Source organism: Crocodylus siamensis, chromosome 1 (genome assembly GCF_052110815.1).
Source record: "Crocodylus siamensis isolate JL-2025a chromosome 1, ASM5211081v1, whole genome shotgun sequence".
In the NCBI taxonomy this organism is placed as follows: domain Eukaryota; kingdom Metazoa; phylum Chordata; order Crocodylia; family Crocodylidae; genus Crocodylus; species Crocodylus siamensis.
Genome location: NC_143395.1, coordinates 305410847 through 305431311, shown reverse-complemented (window position 1 = coordinate 305431311; position 20465 = coordinate 305410847). Strand labels below are relative to the sequence as shown.

The window sequence follows — 20465 nt, the reverse complement described above, 5'->3', positions numbered from 1 at the left end:
AAAAAAAATTAGATCCTAGAACAATTTCTAAGTAAGAGTGAAGTTACACATTACACTTAGGCCATACTAAGGGCACTTAAAATGTGAGCCTCTGCAACTTAAAGCTCATTAACTCATGCTAAATGCCCTCTGATCATCTCAAAGTTATGCCACTTCAGGCAAAAGTTAACTCTGGACTGTCCTACCTAGTTTGTGTTGGGGTAACTGCATTCTGCTCCACAGAGCTAAAATGAGCAATTTACTGTCCTCCAGCATCCCAGGATGCACTGCTCCCAGCCCTCCCACCCCTGCCCAGAACAGGCATAGAGCCCTAGCTCCCAGCCAATCCCCTGCTTGCCAGCTTTCTGTGCAAGCAAGAAATGGTATTAACCCTTAATGTGCGACTGGTCACAGCACATTCTAACTTTAACATTGCTTAGCATTCCAGAGATTTAGTACAGCTTAAGTGTAACATGTAACTTCACCCTAAGTGTATTTCTAATACAGTTTTAAGATGTAGTGTGATCAGTGTTTGAAAGGGATTATGTACCCATCTGGTTTCGAACATCCAGTCACGTGCTCTGCACCCCCGGATGTTCGAAGTTGTCCGCCCTTCCATCCCTGTAATCTCAGCGAGTTGATGTCATTGACCTGAATCGTCTCTCCCCAATCTCGCCCGCCATGAATTTGATCTTATTACAGTGGTAGGGATTGACTGTCGGTGCTCCTCGCTCCAGGGACCAAAGGACGTTGGTCTTCTGCAAGGCTCCTCCTCCCTTCTACCTCACCCTTACACCACACCTTGATGGATCTTGATGGTCTTTGGCCCCGTCCCTCTGATAGTTGGGCTTGGGGCCCTCTTCCCAGTTGGCTCCAGGAATTCAGCTAGATACTCCCCTCCTACCAGCCGCCTGCTCTGACCCACAGCTGCACCCCGTCAGTGCTATATACCTCACCTTCCCTCCAACAGTGGGTAACCAAACAAAACAGAATAAATTGCTGGCAGAAAACACCAGATACTAAGGGCTGCCCTTTGCCCCTTCTATGTCTGCTCCTACCACCCGCTCCAGTTGCCATCTCTCCGACCTCAACCAGCCTAACCTTAGTCTAGGGTCAGCCTACTGTGTTCTTGGTGGGTCCCCTTGGCGCGTCTCCCCCTCAGCTCTTCTTTGGGGCTGTCCATGCCCTCGGTGATCCCACCTGGTCCGGTGATCTGGAGCCTGCTGCCTCTTCTTATCCTCTGAGGGCTCCTCCAGGTCTCAGTGTTCTCCAACCCTCCTCGGCCTCCACACCTCGACCCTCCTCACCTCCTGCCTTGCTGCCGGTGACAATCTCCTCCTGCAGGGTCTTGCTCTCTCCAACAGGGCTGCCGGCTGCAAGCCCCCATGTTCCTTTACTCCAAGGGGACGTGGAGAGTGCTTCCCTCACCGGCGCTGCTCCTTCTCTCCTCCCCCCGGGGCTGCACTCCGCTGCTTTTAAATCTCCCAACCGGATCCTGCAGCTGTGGCCATTAGCTTGCCATAACTTTATAAAAACGCAACTAACAAGCCGCTCAGGTCACGCTGCCACTTTTGGTTTTGCCACACTGCTCTCTGAAGGTAAGAACCTATTTGTTTTTCTTTTCTTTCTCTTTCTCGTCCCGTTCCTGCTCCCCGGGTTCCTCCCAGGCTCCCCGGGACAGATTATATAACATTATGGAGAGGGCAGTCTCACCCAATGTACAAAAAGAGACGTGCCAGCTAACTGAGCCATCAAGAGCTGACAGCTAGTAAGATGCATCCACACTGGCACGCACTCACTTCAAACCGTGGTAGCCAACACTAGTCCTGAAATACATGTGATGTTTCTTTACTTTCTTGACAATGAATTAAAGCAATGCATATTCCAAATCAATTGAGAGGGAATAATCATGTTTCCACAGAAAAGCTCTAAGACACTTACCATACTTTGGTACAGTTATCCCAGTTATTCTGCTCATTGTGCAAACTCCCCCAAAATGGAGCACACACCAGTGTAGGGCAAAACAACCATCTTGGAGGTCTCAAAAAGAATTTTCACCCATGGCAAACACTCTTCACAGAAAGTCCCATGTTAATACAAAAGATATTAAAAAGACAAAGACAAGGTGCATAGTAAGATCTCAGAGAGCATACACCCATGTCTGAATATATATTTCCTTAAATACTGTATTTAAGGAGATCTGCCATGCATAGTATGACTCTCTATATAAAAAAAAAATTAGTGATGCTACTAGCATTAGATACAAAATAATCAATGTAAATAATGACTAGGAAAATTAAATGAGTGCCTTTTCTTATTTAGATATTTGCAAGGTTTTGGAGGATCCTGGTAGATATGAGAAAGAGGCTTTACAGGGTCCCAATGAAAAGAAATTTCATCAAAGACTGAGCTAGTCTGCTGAATCTCAGAGACCTATGAATCTATCCCAGCCTCCCCACAGTATCCCAGATAAAAACGAACCCACTCAAAAGTTTAAACAGAAATATCATGGGAAAAACTGCTTCTTCCAGCAGGAGCACGGGCTTTTTTTTTTTTATCCACATAAGAATGAAATCCCAAAACTCTTTTTCTGTCACAGTGTGAAAGAAGCCAGAAATATACCAACTTAACCATCTCTATCCAAATACAACACTTATTGTAGTCCTTTCCAAACAAATGCTGCCACACTTCAGTCCATCAAAAGCTAGTATGTTATGTACCTGCTATCACACAATGCTCATGTAGCAACAAAACTCGTGCTCTTCCTTCACATTGAGACTAATCACTTAATTTCTTCATTGCACTGTTTTCCCACAGGCCAAGGGGAAACTGCAAAGTCCCAGATATTCTCTTCAGCCCTGACCTCCACTACAACACTGACGTATTGGAGCAATATGCCAGGATAGGGATAAGTGAAAAGCAAGAACCACACAGCAAATCAACAGTTTTATACCATCTAACCAAATTTCAATTTCATGCTGCTTTCCTGCCTGAAGAGTGGAGTCTTAATTTAATTAAAAGAGACAAATTCTATCCTGACTTATATCCTGTATCTCCCAACTGAAATCTAAGCAGAATTAGGGCATTAGAAAGTAGTCGAGCAGCATAATACAATCACCACAAATTTCTAAAACTGAAGATGAAGGTTAAGGGGGAATAAACACACCAAACACTACCGTTCAGAAAACAAAATAAGAACCTTTTGCATACCAGGTAGTATTCGTCCAATGAGAGCATCTAACAACCAGAAGGACTCCTCTTCATCCTTTGTAATAAGAATCAAGTATCCAGCTATGAAATTCATGCCCTGAAATAAAAAGAAGCTTCTATGACTTCTCCACCTACTTCCAGTTTTTAGTCTCATTTCATGATATCATACGTGAATGTCAAAGTACTTAGCAAGCAAAAATAACAAAAGTAGAGAAAAAAAATGCTGTCAACATGTTCCTTGAAAGCTACAACAGGCTAGATTATTACAATTCACAATATGGGTAGTACAGAGTAAATCTATGGACTGATTAGGCTGCTACACTTACAGAATGAAAATTAAACGTTAAATTATGCACCAAACCACACAGAAGTAAATTATAAATAAACATGGAGAAATTAAAACACCTTACAGACTATTTTTTACTTAAAAAAACAAACCCTTTTCTTAGAGACTATTAAGTGACCTTGAATACTCACTCACAGAGACCATGCTGTGCCCTATTGGTTTCCAGAGTCACAGGATTTTTTTTAAAGCCTATTTTTCTCAAAATAAACAAGATGGAATCTAAAATAGCATATCTGAAGGAAGGTGCACAGGGGCCATCTCTGATGTACATGATTACAATATTAAAAAAGCAAACAAAAATGTCTTTCAGTATTTGTGGGCTGTGAAGGCTGGTGTCAGGTCACCCGTGTTTGACTCTGGTCTTCGGAATATTCTCAAGTTTCATCCTTTTCTTTTGCCTTCTCCCTGCCCTCTTTCCCCCTGAACTCACCCCTCCTCCACTGTTGTCTATGGTGACAGGCAGAACATTGCCTTGCTTTGCACTCTACCATTGCCAGATACAGTACAAGCAAGAAGAGCACTGCCAAAACTAAAATACTCTGAGGATTTTGGAAACCAAAAGTTCCTGAGTTGGAATCCAGTTTCTTGATTTCAACAGGCTTCGATGATAAACTTTTAGAAGCTGCTGAAGTTGCCTGGATCTGTCTTGCACTTGCCCTTCTGCTTGTGAAGACAGCTATTCTGTTCCCTGAGGCCCGTTAGCTTGATAATTGCATCCATGGTGACAGGAGAGTATTTGGCACTTGATGTGGCAGGCACAAAAGACTACTCTACAGAAAATATTAATGGAACCAAGAATCCCACTTGCCGTATGCACCACCGCAAGCATTCCCCACAATGACAGTACAGAAGGCAATGCAGGGTCAGACCAACTCTTGGGCCGGCAAGCTTAATGGTCTAGTAAGCATCACACACACACACACAACACAAACACACAAGCATTATGAAAGCTTTTCTTTAAAAGGGCCTATTTTTAGTAAACACTACAAAACACTAAATTTACAACAAAAGCTGCATGCATTTTTACTATGACCATTTATCTTGATGCAGTACTTCATTAGCACAATAGAGGATTTTTCCAAAGTATACAGTTATTTCAGATGAGTATTTCAGAGCAGGCTACAGCCTCTGGTTATGCCCTATTTATACTCCTACAATGAACAGCATCCTCTTTTTTGGTGACAGAAAAGGGGTGAAAAGGAATTTTTTGTTCCCCTCCTTAACCTATTTGTTTCATTCTTCAGATTATACATGTACACAATTCAATGTTCAAACACAGGTGGAGTTTGATGAGTAAAACCTGCATCATACCAGAACTGATCAGGAGAAACAGAATGGTATTTCTGTGCAGGGACAGAATAGTTTCAAAGTTGCATGCATTTCTTGATACATCTGTCTGTCTGCTTTGCTCTAACTTGGGGCTTGATGCTGTAAGTACCTAGATCATTTGCAAAAGTAGACCCTTTGATTTTTATTCATACTTATACATATATTCATAGATGTATGGGTTGGAAGGAATATACATATATTCATAGATGTATCAGATCATTAAGTCCAACCCCCTGCCCTGGGCAGGAACAAGTGCCTGGGTCAGACAACCCCAGCCAGGTGCATGTCTAGCCCTAGTTACTCCTAGTTACTCCAAGGGGTGCCCTGGTAAACAGAGCATCTCCTCTCCTTGCTGTCCCCCTCCCCCCAGATGAATTTGTAGGTGGCCACAAGATCACTTCTCAGCCTTCTTTTGCGGAGACTGAACAGATTCGGTGCCCTCAATCTCTCCTTGTAGGGTTTTGCCTACAGGCCCCTAACCATCTGAGTGGCCCTCCTCTGAACCCTCTCAAGGTTGTCCACATGCCTCTTGAAGTGTGGCACCCACAATGATTTGTTTTTTTTTAATGTATATATATAAAACCAATCTGTCTCTGCCATGAGTACAAAAGTGCATTCCCCCCACAAAAAAAAAAAATCAGTATCAGTTTTCTTCTAGTAGCATGTCATTCAAAAAGCATAGCTTATATTCTTATAATTGAGGATGGTTAGTTTACAATATCCCCCTTCTTGACAATCACAAAGCAAATGTAAGTGTGTACAACTATAATGCAATACAGAATATGGAAGCAGCAGGGAAGATTTAAAAAAAAAATAGACTGAACAGGGAACAGATTTTTACACTTGCGCGAGTCACGGTTCCTCCCTCACCTACAAAGATAGTATGGAAGATGGCCTCTAAAACAGGTTTTACTGTTTGTATGTTACCTTCAAGCTTTTATGAACCAGGTATTTAACATTCTGCATCCTTCACAGGAACCACTAAGAACTGTGGAGTCTTCTCAGTCCACCACCTAAAAGTTATGGCATTGGATTCCAATAATTCTTTCTACAGCTACTCCTTGCATAACATTGTAGTTACATTCTTGAAAAATGTGACTTTAAGCAAAATGATGTTAAGCGAATCCAGTTACATCACAGTAGTTGCCTGCTAGTAGGCAGCAGCCAAACCATGTTTCATAAATTTCATAGACATTAGGGCTGGAAGGGACCTCAGAAGATCATCAAGTCCAGCCCCCCGCCCAAAGGGCAGGAAGTCAGCTAGGGTCATAGGATCCCAGCAAGATAAGCATCCTATTTGCTCTTGAAGGCATTCAATGTAGGTGCTTGAACCACCTCCGATGGCAGTCTGTTCCAGACCTTGGGGGCTCGGACAGTAAAGAAATTCTTCCTTATGTCCAGCCTGAAATGGTCTTGCAGTAGTTTATGACCGTTCGACCTCGTCATCCCTTGGGGCGCTCTGGTGAACAAACGTTCCCCCAGATCCTGGTGGTCACCCCTGATAAACTTGTAGGTGGCCATCAGATCACCCCTGAGCCTGCACTTTTCCAGGCTAAAGAGCCCCATGGCTCTCAGCCTATCGTCGTAAGGTCTGTTTTCCTGACCTCTGATCATGCATGTGCCTCTTTTCTGGAATCAAACATTTCACAACTTTAAACAAAGAATTTTTTTAAATAGATCAGAGATGTAATAATGAAATGTTAACTGGGACAACGTTAAGTCAGGAGTACCTGTATTTCTTTCATATACTTCTTTCTTCTACTCCATGTCATAAGTTAAAAATTAAAAGAAATAAAGCCCTAAACATTAATTTTGGGTTACCCAGATAATAATAATAAAAAAACTTGCGTATCATCCTATAGCCTGTACTTAAGAAGATCTTGTCCAAAAAAAGGGCAAATGAGACCCAATAATTCCCTTGTAAATGCCAAGTATACTCTTAAAAAAGCATTTATGCCTTAATACATGACAAAAAGGTAGCAAAGAATGCTACTTTTTAAAGTCTGGATTTCAGTTAGTATGTAACTGCATACTACCACCTGAACTAACATAAAATACCAACATAAAACAAGCCAGTAAAGTATCCTTTGCAACAGTTCACGTATCTACCTTGAACCTGCACCTACACCCTTGCCACACAAAGTTAGTTTTTAAAATTTGGAAAAAAGAAATGATATGCCAATGTAAGGGAGCATATTTTAAACAAGTTACATACCTGGCAGTATCCCACTGCTTTATTATGGTGCCCATATGCTACTAATACATTGTACAGTGTCTGCTGTAAACAGGGATCAGCAGTTTTGCGGAATTGTATGTTATCTGGAAATGTTCTGTTCATGTCTAAGGGGAAAAAAAAAGGACCACATTAAAGCAGGTTGCCACATCTCCACCCTCATTTCTCCTCAACCACATAAATCTTAATTTTGTAAGAGGTACCACTGAAATCTGACTATGGGTTTACAGAACAATAGTTTGATGGGTGAGATTAGCAAAACAACCTCAGCACTGTTTTGGCTCAGTGATCATCTTCCTTAAGGAGGATCCATCCCTAGAAAGATTGATCTCTCTAGAGAATGGATGTCTTACAGTATCAAGCAGGACTAAAGATAGAGGCCAATCTATGAGAAAAGTCCCAGAAACAAGTTGGCTACATTTCAACTAACCATCTCTAACAAATTTATCTAATGTGATAGTAAAGCAGTAGCTGCAATTCTAAAGAGATTCTTACAAGATAATTTAACTTGGATCAAACTGGTCTCCATTTCATTTAGGTAAAAAGATCAGTCCTACACCACTATTTTGCTTTTGTTGCATTTTTGCTTTTTAAAAATGCAACTTTCAATTATTTCTACAATTGCACAGTTTCAGGTTAACGCTGTTGTAGCCATGACAGTCCAGTGAATGAGAGTAGCAATACCTTTTACTTGACCAGTCATATAGGTCGGAGAGATGTTACCAGTTATATCTTGCTTCTCACACAGCATTTCAAAGCACACATTCCTTAAACATCAAGAAAACTTTGGTCCGAAGTTTAGTTTTTAGAAAATATGCTCATACTAAAGGGGATGGTGGAGGGAATTTCCATTTAAATTAAAATAAAGTCAGGGGAAAACTTTTTAACACATTTCTGCCACAGGGCTTGTCACATATTGCTAGTTCATAAGACAGTAAGTATCTAGAAACTGCTTAAAGAGAAAAGTAAATAGGGTAGTCTACTACTACTTAAAACATGCTGCATATAAACAGTTAACAAGTAGCATAAATAGGGAAATGTGAAATTTTAAAGTTTCTCAGGATTATTTATGAAGATCACAAATACAGATGAATTTAAATAGAAGTTTTGGTAGGAGTGATGTTGTAGCCAGAATGCACACTGTTTAACTACACACATTATAGGTAAGGGTTGTCAATTTGTTAACAAACCTTTATTGATATCTAGCACACAGCACACTGGTTTTTAAACTGATATTACTTATAACCAATTTACAAACTAATGACTCACTTGAATTTCTAATGACTTACTTGAATTTTCATAAGTATCCCACTTTCTAAAAATTTCAGCCTTTCTAGAAGGTCCCAAGTTGAATACCTAAAATCACTAGTCACTTTAGAAAATACGGATCACAGGATCAATGTAACAGCAGCTAGATTTAAATTAAAACACTAGGAACAAAAGCAAACTCACTTCTATGGTTCAGGTCTCCTTCAAATTAGGTAACTATACCCAAGATACTTAAATAATCAGCATAAAAAAAAACAGTACTAGTATTGCACACAACTATGCACAACTTGTGGATGTCCTAGAAGCTAGGAGATACCTGCTCTTATCTGTTCTTCCAGTTTAAAGGAAGCAGCTTGTTATGACTTCCCTGACCAAAACTTGAGTTGTGACCAGTTACGAGGAAGAATTATCACTTGTTCTTTTTAAAAAGATATGAAATCAGCTTGGGTGAAGGATAGTGGCAATGTTTTCCATTCACCTCCCACCAGAATCTAAAAAGCAAGAAGAACAATAGCCCTTAACTGCCTTGTGAGACAGTCAGATAATCCTGAGCAATGTAAACTTTTGTTTCTCTCAATACAAATAGCAGCATAGCTTTAGTATAATCAACATCCGTTATTTACTGTATGAAAGTTTCAGGAAAGATTAGAGTTAACATTTAGTTATGACCCTCCCCTTCAGCTCTACAGATGAAAGAAAACAGCCTTACACAGCAAAAGTTGACCTAAACAAACTTATCTTTAATTTTACATCCTCAGGAAGGCTCCATAATTAAAGTGTTGACTCTAATTTTATTCACTCTTGGTAAGTACAACTTTACACTGGAGGCAGAGGGATTAAGATTTTATGAAGGATTTTCAGATATGCTTATATTTTGTAAAAATGCTTCATTCTGATTACATCATTCTGGAGCAAAGGACATTTATGCTACTACAAAGTGAGGTAGTTAACCACGTTAATCTGAAGTCGGGCAGAAGGCAGGGCAGGGCAGCACTTCAGAGTATAGCAGTGATTCTCAACCAGAGTGCCATGACACCCTGGGATGCCTTGATATCCTTTTAAGAGTAAGATGGGGTGCTATACAATACTAGGTATGCAAACACCTACACATGATTCACAAGATAAACCAGGAAATTTCAAATAGGAATCCGTAAGGTCAAAAACATTCTGACCTGTTGCGATCTTTCTGATGTCTAGACAACAGAAGAGATGCTCTGCTATTTTCCCATAGTCATAGAATCATAGAAAGTTAGGGTTGGAAAGGCCCTGAGGAGGTCATCTAGTCCAACCCCTGCTCAAAGCAGGACCAGCCCCAACTATTTCATCCCAGCCAAGGCTATCTATACGGGTTTTGAAAACTCCCAAGGATGGAGCTTCCACCACCTCTCTGGGTAGCCTGTTCCAGTGTTTTACTACCCTCCTAGTACAAAAATTCTCCCTAATATCTCATCTAAACTCCCTTTGTTGAAACTTGAGACCATTGCTCCTTGTTGTGTCATCTGCCATCACTAAGAACAGTCTCGTTCCATCCTCTTTCAGACCCCCCTTCAGGTAGTTGAAGGCTACTATTAAGTCTCCTCTTTTCTAGACTAAAACCCAGTTCCCTAGGTCTTTCATCATAATTCATTTCCCCCAGCCCCCTCACCTTTTTTGTTGCCCTCTGCTGGACTCTCCCCAATTTGTCCACATCCTTTTTGTAGTGGGGGGGGGGGCAGGGCTCAATACTGAACACAGTACTCCACACATGGCCTCATCAGTGCTGAATAAAGGAGAATAATTACTTCCCTTGACCTACTGGCAACACTCCTATCAATGTAGCCCAGTATGCCATTAGCCTTCTTGGCAACAAGGGCACACTTGCTTGCTCATATTAAGCTTATTGTCCACTGTAACCCCCAGGTGCTTTTCTGCAGAGCTGCTGCCCAGCCAATCAGCCCCCAGCCTGTACTGGTGCATGGGGTTGTTCCATCCTATGTGCAAGACTTTGCATATTGTTGAACCTCATGAGATGCCTTTTGGCCCAATCCTCCAATTGTCTAGGTCACTACCCTCCAGCATATCTACTATTTTCCCCAGTTGATGTCATCTGCAAATTTGCTGAGGGTGCATTCTATGCCATCTTCCAGGTCATTAATGAAGACACTGAACAAAACCAGCCTGTGAGGGAGAGAAGGAGCCAGCAGGCTCCGGGGCCCTACGCCCGAGTGGTAGCCCACCGGTCCTGTGTCCGCAGGCCCAAGACGCTGGGCAGGAATTCACCTTTCACAGGTGTGTGGGGAAGGGCGGAGCCGGTGCTCCTGGGACCGGCATAAAAGAGAGGCCAGGGCCGGCAAGAAGTGGTGGCGCGGAACCGGAAACAGGCAGCGGAGGGGCTGGAGCCGGCCGGAGCGCGTTGCAGTGGATGCGAGCAGCTCAACCGCGGTAGGAGCCTTTGGAGAAGGGGTGAGCCCCAACGGGGCTCTTGAGCCCAGTCAGCTGGCCCTTGTGGGACATGGGACTGTTTTGCTACCGGCCGGGAGCTGCTGGGACCTGGCGGGACCCGAGTACCGTATAAGCCCTAATAGCAGGGCACTCATTGACTGTGGGCACCGTAGTTCTTATAATAGGGGAGGAACAGCCACAGCAAGCCTTAGTTATAAAGGGAAGAATTGAACAAGCCCTCAAGAAGAGCTCTGCGAGAGCGGGAGTGGGGTTTCGACCCCACAGCATACGGGGGGGATATCGGAGACCGTCTGCTGAAGGCAGAAGCGGCGGCCCCAACCCAGGGAGACCCCTAGCTATAGCATTTGTGTTGATCTGTACATTTCTTTCATGGACAATCTGTGTGGTCTACAGACACGTGGCTGAGCCAGATAGGCGGCCACCTCCCAGTGGAATGGGCGAGGGTGTAGGGGTAGCAGAGCCCTCATCAAAGCAGGACCCACGGGACGCCGAGGAGTCTCATATTTGGACGACACGCACCGGACCATCTGAACCAACTCTATTACCATCAAAGTCATGGCAAGCAAGGCAAGCGCGTGTAAAACACCCAACCCAAGGTGAGCCAACACTTGGCGACCGGTAAGCAGCCCTGGCGCAGGGAGACGGTCGTGGCTGTACCCCGACACAGCCCCAGTCAAGAAAGGAGTAAAAAGTAAAGAGCTAGCATTTTCTGAGGAGTGCCTATGTCTAATGGGGGGGGGGCAGGGAAATCTTGTGTCTAAAAAGGTTGAGAACGATTGGATTTTATTAACTGATGAAGGAGGCCAGGGGTTGGCAACCTTGTGCCACTACATGAAGCTGGGAATAGATAAATACAGATGCTAGGACCCTGGGGGCACCTCCTCTGGCACAGCAAGAGACCTGCCACTGTTCAGTTAATAGGAACCTGATGATGCCTCCTCTACTGCTTTAACTGGCACATTTTGCTGGTTCCCTGAGCTGCTGCGTCCCAAATCCTGTTCGCAAGCCATAGGTTGCCAGGTTTTTGAGCTGCCAGCTCACACTGTTACAATGAAGCTCAGAAAGGAACCAGAGTGAAAATACATAGAAGTGTGCGCAGAATATTCCTACTCTTGCTAAAAAAGGCCTGAACCATTAACTATGACAGAGTGCCATGCATTTTAGAAAAGAGGTTGAAAAACCTTACACATGGTGAGTGTGTGGGTGAGGGAAAACCCACTTTCCATTTACTTTAATTCTTTTTTAAACATTTTCAGATAGGAAGCCAATAATCACTATTTTTTTGAACAGTTGATTACAGCATGACAATAAGAATTAGGACAAATTTTATAGGACAAAGGTAGCAAGGGAAACGGCATGGTATTTTATACTGACTGCTTAGTCCTGATCCTTCAATGAGCTCTACATGGACATGCCCGTGGTTATGCAGAGGTCCACCAGCTTTAACAGAGGAACATGTGACAGAGTGAGAAAAAGAAGAGGGCCATTCTAGGAGGAGACACAGTACATCTGCAGTTACAAAATAATAATTGTGAGTTATTAGCAGGAGATGACAGTGTCATGCAACTAGCTGAACTAAGTTAGCTAAATAATTTCTTTCCTCTTGAGGTTAACTTCTATGTATAAATTTTATTTAATAGAGCCATTTGTGTGTTTCTTTCTTCTTTATCATCATCACAATTTTTGGTATCTTGGGTAGTAATGAATATTTAGTTAAAGAATCAAGTAATATAAGGTGATAAAAAGTTTAAAAAAAAAGAATAAAACTTCTAACAAGTTATTTTTGCAACAAAAGTTTAAAAGAAAAAGAACACAGAGCAAAACAAAATACATCTGCACAGGATTCTATGCTGACATATCATGGATTTGGGAAGTCTAACATGCCTGTAGCCAACTCTATCAAACTCTCCTACTCTTTTTCTTCTTATCATAATATCCAGACTCTTCCCACTTCCGGAAACAACTCCTTGTATCAAACTGTACCAGCTGTACAGCTTAACAACAGAGAACTAACATGACAAGCTCTATGCTGCTCTGCTCAGGCATGTATTTTGGTTGCTCCTTTTATTCCCCAATTACTGCATTTGTAGACTGTCTATCTTATCTATAAGTTCTTCTAAGCATACAGCCTTTTAACACATCTCCATAGTTACATCTCCATTGCACACAAAAATAATAAAAACCATTCTATTTCTTCCCCCATACCTCCTAAGTCTGCTACTTAAAAGTATTCCAAATCACGAGTGGTATCCCCAGATCATTATTTCTACATGGTTGGTTTGTAAAAGTAAGTTTATGGTTCTCCTGTTTTGTGTCCTGTTAATTTTTTGCACCTTAATGGATCAAATTTGCAAACTTTTATTGCAACCATGAGGACTAAAAACATCCTTAAAATGATAGAATGCTGATTCTTATCATCCCCATGGCCTGAGTAGTTCGGGCTCTATGACAGATACCAAATTCTGCAAGATCCACCCTAAACCCAGAAGTATTGGTAACACTATTCTCCTCACCATCTCATGACTGCATTCTCTCTAGCTAATTTCCCAAATAGGGAATAATGCCAATATTCTTTTTAACCTTTTGAAGTGCATTTCTGTTTTGATGGTAAAATATTCACTGCCTCCAGTCAAATGACCACTGAAATACTCAAGTAATAGCTTCCTTAAACTATTATGAATGAATATACAAAGACTCTGCTACTGCAAACTGATCCATGTAGGTGAATCCTTATGAAGTAGGATGTCCCAAGATACCACAAAAAAAAAAAAAGAAGCAGCTAGTTGATTCAAAAGTTGAGTGCTGGCTGAATAATTCTTATTTTGCAATTTGTGGACACAATCTGTATCTGGTATAAGCAGGTACAGCCAGGGGCAGATCCAGAGAGGATGTAGTGCTCCCTCCCCTTTCATGCTCCTATACTGAAAAAGCAGAATAGGATTTGGATTTTTTTAGGTTAAAAAATAATATTAAAGTATTAATTACAGGATTACAGTAATAATTAAGACAGGATGCATGTTCTTTAACCTGACTGTGTCCTTTTACATTCTCAATATAGACATGTCTTTAAACTTCAAAAGTAATAGTTTCATAGTTTCTAGGGTCGGAAGGGACCTGAGCAGATCATCTAGTCCGACCCCCTGCCATGGCAGGAAAGAGTACTGGGGTCAAATGACCCCAGCAAGATGTTCATCTAACCTCCTCTTAAACACCCCCAGGGTAGGAGCCTGCACCACTTCTCTTGGAAGCTGGGTCCAGACCCTAGCCGCCCTGACAGTGAAGTAGCGCCTCCTGATATCTAACCTAAACCTACCCTCTGCCAGCTTGTGACCGTTATTCCTGGTCACTCCTGGCAGTGCTCGGGGGAACAGTGACTCTCCCAATGCCTGCTGGTCCCCCCTGACTAGTTTATAACAGGCCACAAGATCCCCCCTCAGCCTTCTCTTTTGGAGGCTGAACAGATTCAGGTCCCGTAGCCTCTCCTCATAGGGCCTGCCCTGCTGCCCCCGATCATGCGAGTGGCCCTCCTCTGGACCCTCTCCATGCTGTCCACATCCCTCTTGAAGTGTGGCGCCCAGAACTAGACGCAATACTCCAGCTGCGGCCTGACCAGTGCCGCATAGAGGGGGAGGATCACCTCTTTGGACCTAAAATCTACTTTGAATTTTAAGCATAATGTTTTAAAATAAAACACATTTTTGTTTTTTCCCCCACAGAAGCAACCTTTTTAGTTCCAGTAATGATTAAGAATTAACTGGAGAATTCTGCTTTTTCCTTCCTGTCTTATTGGCATTATTTATAACAACTTAGTACTTACCCATCTATGGGATATAACTGTCAGAAGATTTGAGGAGGTTTTCCAAAACAAGTATTAACAAGATTCTGGGTTGTTTATTTATTTATTTAACAACCTACCACAACATTACAAATCTTCAGCACAAAGCTGGAACATACCAAATGGCTGCAAATAAAATCAGGTATCACCCTGCAGTGAAATGACAATCATTCAAAACCAAATATGCTTCTAAAGAGTAGACCAGACATAGTTTTACTGACTACAAGTTGCACGCATCTCAATTTGTTCATATTTTCTTCTACCAGCTCTCAAATGCTTGGGCTACCCTTTATTTTCTAACTCCGCTGACCTCCCATTTACTGTTTTCTCTTACAACATCATTCTCCCCAAGTCACCATCCACTGGATCCCTAGAATTCTTACTGCTCCCTGTGACTCCTTTGTGTTACCCCATCCCTCCTACTATATTTTCTGTCTCCACCTACAATGTTTTATTTCACAGAATGCCCTTCCCAGATAATCAACTACTGCAATCCCTGGTTTTACTGCAAAATATTACAGAGGAAATAAAGTCCAGGAGCTGGCCTCTGTGAGAGGACTGGGTTCGTTGGTTTTTTCTTTTAAGCCACTGGTGAGATTGACAGTCAGTCATGTTTGGTGTTCCCTCTACACTCATAAACTGCCACTCTGCTGCTTGCATTTCAGCATGGAGAACTGGAATCAGAGGATTTCTGGCCTGGCTTTCCTTTCTGAAACTTATTTTCCCCAAAATGTCTAACTGAGGTTTGTGATCCCAAACTCCCACAAGTTATTATAGCAACCAATTGGCTTTGAACAAATATTTGAAAACAAAATTACTTTACTGAGGACAAGGCTTTTTTGTTGTTGTTTTGGGGGTTGTTTAGAAAGTTTTAGGTAACTGGCCAATTATAAAATAAAATCTGGCATGGCCATAACTTAAAGCACCTGATCAGGAGTGAGGATGAGAGGGCATTTGGGGGGGGAGGGGGAGACAGGCAGTCAGCCGGCAAAGAGCTCCTAGACTTGTTATCTTAATGACGAGTCCTAGAACTACACTGACATTGAGGATGATGGTACAGAAGAAAGTAATGGAATTATGCCAATGGAATTTCAAAAAAATTCTGTCATTAACCATTTGACCACTATGAAGACATCACTGGTTTCAGAAATACTGCATAGTATAATCAAGAATGATCAATATACTCCTCCCCCCTTCTACTCATCCATTTGCCATTGGAAAGAGCTATAATTCAGCAATTACATATTACTAAGCCACTACTCACTATTTACACAAACACAGTTTTACTGCGAGATCTTATACAACCAATAACTAAGTATCATTAATATATAACAACCTGTTCTGATCGCTTCCAAGAGCTTGTCATTTTTCTCTCCTTCAAGTAGTTTATGATAGTATCCAGGGTTTTGTTCCATGTTGGCCTGGGCTCCACTTACAACCATCCAGATCAGTGCGCGGTGTTCATTGGGAATACCTTTCCTGATATATCTCTTCACTGGAAAGCAACAAACCAGAAGTTATTTTCAGTACCTTTATCAAAAAAAAAAAGACAACTTTTTGGGAGACAGTCAGAAGGAAATTGAGATCCTCTAGTATCTCAAATTGAGAACCTTTATTAATTTCAGAGTTACCGTGTCCATACAGGAGGCCAAAACCCAGGAGACACATTTAGATTTACTTACCGAGTATGCAGCAAATTCCACTGGCAAAAAATACACCCAGAATAAAAGAAGTTCCTATGCAAACAGAACTGAAAGCACCAAACCTTCCTCAAAAAGACCTTCATGAGCCACTGGTAATAATTGCTAGTACCTCCACAGAATTGTCATAGCACTGGCCAAATTCTTACTGGTTTAGTGTATGCATATTATAACAAGAACAAACTACTGTTAATTTAATTATTAAATTATTTAATTTAATAATACACACTGCCCCAAAATTAGGATGACAGCATTTCCCCTTCTTTTTATTACAAAATTTTCTTGGATGCATATTTGAAAAATGTTCCCAGTAGTCTCTGTCCTTTTTTATTAATTACAGAGTTGTTCCTTTTTAACTCAGTATTTTCCCCTTTCCAAAATTTATAATGGAGCTTGACAGTCCACGGTATTTTGTTTGCATGGGACATGCACTAACCTCACTGGGGAGATTAGTGTAACTTTTAGATTAGGGTTTAGAGGTTAGCTGTCAGTACTACTGACTTCGGCAGCATAAAAAGAACGAGTCCAGTGTGTGCTATTCAGTCCTTTAGGACTTGCAGCTGTTGTCTGAAAGAGTCTCTTAAAGAGAGTCAAAAAAAGGAGAGAGAAACTACTTATTTTCATCATGACAGCTAAGGACCCATTATTTTTTCTACCCAGAGATTTATGATATTAATTTATGTCAAGTTGTAGAATTAAACTGTGACCATATCCTTTTAATATCGCTTCTCTGAGTCCTATCTTATTAACAGACACCTCAGCATGAGCAACTGGATACAAGACTGCAGGAAGAAGTATTATCCTAATAACAGCTAAAGTAATTGCCTCCAAGGAAAGGTATGTTAATAATCACAAATGCCTGCCACTCTGAGGTAGTATCCCTAGCATACTGCCACCCCTTTTAAGCCATTAACCAAAAGCTTGGGGTCTCATAGGTTGTTCCAGTAAGAAGGAGAAATTGGTGAAGTCGGGTATGTCTTTGATGCAACTCTATTTTCAAAGAATGTACAATGTCCCATTTCCCCCCACAACAACAGGAATCAAACAAGAGACAATGGACATAGCAGGGGAATTTTTACTGTGGCATTAGTATGAAATGTATTTCAAGTTTTTCCCTAAGCCATACACATGCAAAAGTTTCTAGCACAATTTAAAACCATGCATGAAGCACAGGCTACCTGGCCAATAAAAGAGAGAGGGGAAAATGAAGCTCAAATATTGGCAACAGTTGAGCTAGTAACAACTTACCAGCTACTGTTCCAGTTACTCTGCATTGCTCAAGAGTTGTTTCACAGTAGGGCCCTACTAGAATACCTGTTAGCACAGTTACATATCACTAACCCCAACAAGACATGAACTGTTTCACCAATGGCACAGCCTCTATATTTGTTCTAGTCCCGAGAAAACTGCTCACCTGCGTGACAGCTCATGTTCCACCTTGCCACCCATCTAATCTCCTTAGTGCTTTCTTTCCCCCACCTGATTTCCTTCCCACCATCCAAAAGGAGAGCTTCTTTCAATTAACCCTTCAGGAATGCCTGGCCCTTCAGTGGAATCTGCTGGCTAGGACAGACCTGGCTCGTTCTGTTCTAATGGGCAATTCATATTCAAGCCATAATAAAACCCTGTCCCCCTGCATCTTCCCCAAGAGTCACTGGAGCCCAGCTAGGAACCTAACAGTAAGTATCCTATACACCATGATGTTGCATCTGGGTCAGTGCTATATAGGGTCTCTCATGGGTTTATCCAATTTAGTACTCCCACCTTCTATCTCCTGAAGCATGGAACCAAGCCAGATCACTTCTTTAAAAAGTTCTCATTTGACCTCACATCAGCATCTTAATATTATCAGGTGCTATCCTCATATTTTCCCCACTGGAAGCATAAGCTTTTCCAAGTTTGTATTATAAGGTTTCTACGATCCAGATCTTACTGGGCCTCCCCAGGAATAGAAGGTGTTTGCAGGGGTCATTAGCTTGCCCAAACATATGAAGCATTAAGTTATGCTTTTTACTTTTTAAACTAGCAAAAACTATATGATAACTTGGTTCCCATTCCTTTGACAACATTCTACAAAAGTAGAGAACTGAATTCCTAGTCTAACAAACCTTTCCACCATTCAAGCAGATCATGGATGTGCCATCATAGTGGATTTTTGTGGATTTGAAAACCTGTCAGGCTGCTGAAAGCTTCTGAATTAAAAGTTATGTCCTTGACCTGGAAACCCGAGTCTGGTGAAGAATGGCAACTGTGACTGCCATAGGTTCTTTCTTGGAGAAGCTTTCTTGGTCTCTCAGGCAGAGGCCAAATCTCATGAATAGCAATGTGATCATCTTGTGCACCCTTAAGATATTGCTCCATAGAGGATCTCTTAATCTTAGGCAGCACCAGCCCAAGTATTGGACTTCCTACATCCTGCCTAGTTTACCGTTCCTTCCTTGGGTTGGCTAAGTTTCTTGAAATATCCAACTGTTGTTTTATAAAGCATGACACCTGCAAAACATCTCCCCCTCTGAATGCAACTGTTCAAATCACACCCCTGTTTCCTCCTCCCACCACTTAAATATTACACATTTAAAACTACAAGCTTTCCAGCTGGGACATCCTGAGGGAATACCATGTATACTTGGCCAATTATTTTTCAGTTACACAATTCAAACATCAGGTTCTTCTTTTTGGAAAATTTTAACTCCTCCAGGAGTCCTCTCCTCCATGCATGCATTGTTCCAGTGGATCAAGATCTTCTTCAAGTTATGAGTATGTAGTCAGTACTTAGTTTAGAAGTATTTTCTCTCAGCTTTCTAGTGGATTGACATTCCCAGAGCTTGGCTCAACTGTGGCAATGGCTCTTTTGCTCCAGCTTTTTGGTGTTTTTTCCCCACAGACATACACAACTCCACTAATTCAGGTCAGTCTCCATATTTGCTATAATCAGCACCTAGACCCCCTGCCCCATGACAGTTTCTGCTCCAGTTTACCATGAAGATCTGCATTTTGGGCAGTGGCCTCTATTTGCTTTAGGTTTTACTAATCAAAAGGGCAATTAACCACTTCTTCATTTAGGTTAAGTGAAAAAACAGCTCTCATATCAACCAGTTTCAGCTGGAGAAACACTATAGATACACATCTATATTACCTGGGTTTCAGAGACTAATCCCACTTAGGCCAGGAGGCACATATATATGGATGAACCTATGAATGCCCCTGTATTCATACCACCCAAGTTGGAAGATTATTTGGATTAAGTGCAACTAATGTAATGCTTTTTGCTTAAAGGTTTATTCTAAAACGATTCAGCCTTTTGCAGCTAGCAAGACCATGGATTCTGAAAGTCTACCAAATGTTAAAACTGCACCTCAGAGCCTTTACACAGTGCTGCCTCCCTCACTATAGCTCCTGCTGAGGTAGATTTTAAAACAAAGTCAGAATCATCATCCCAGAGCAATCATCCCTGCCCACAGAAATGGCGCACATTTTGAAGAACAGAGTTCAGTTGCAATTTTTGACAACATAGTTTCCTACAGTAAAGCAGATAGCTACAGCCAGTTAACCTCCCAGCCTTGAGAAAGAAAAGCATAAAATATTTCAGAGAGGAACCGTAAGCAGTTCCAATGTGTAATGCTGGGGGGTTTTTTTCCAGAAGAAGTTACACTTCACATCATACTTTTTTCCTTCACTTGACCTAGCAAGCAAATTAAGGTCTTGATCCCAAAAGGAATGCTACATGGGCAAGCCCCACTGACTGCAAAGAAGGAGGCATTTGAAGGGTCAGAAGTACATGCAACCTCAATTTGTATCTGTGTCTGACCAGGAAAAACCTGCTTGTGTAATGTGAGTGAAAAGGCACTACCCAACCTGGAATGTAGACAATTTAACCAAACAAACACAATTGTTCCACTGCATTTGCTTCTGGATTCTGATGTCAGTTTTTTGGGAATTTCAAGTCACATTTATCAATTTATGTTCATATATTTTCCTCTGTTTAATACCATGAAAGATTTGCCCAACTAATGGAGGAAAGTGAGTGCTTAAGAGCACTTTGCATATAGTCAAAGCAAGAAAAATTAGAAAAAAAAATACAGAAAATACTGTCTCTCAAATATTGGACATTATTTCTAATAA

The 20465-nt window shown here is 41.6% G+C and overlaps 1 protein-coding gene across 5 annotated transcripts in view; it reads right to left on the bottom strand.

Annotated features, from left to right (window-relative positions):
- GRTP1 (growth hormone regulated TBC protein 1) overlaps positions 1–20465 on the bottom strand; it is a 91887-nt gene that overhangs the window by 24378 nt on the left and 47044 nt on the right. For all 5 annotated transcript variants that reach the window (XM_090021876.1, XM_090021868.1, XM_090021859.1 and 2 more), the window contains 3 exons: positions 15980–16138; positions 7080–7204; positions 3190–3286 (listed from right to left, as the gene is read on the bottom strand). In XM_090021876.1, coding sequence (XP_089878002.1) covers positions 3190–3286; positions 7080–7204; positions 15980–16085 — 328 coding nt within the window. In that variant the 5' untranslated portion in view covers positions 16086–16138. The remainder of the gene's footprint in view (positions 1–3189; positions 3287–7079; positions 7205–15979; positions 16139–20465) is intronic.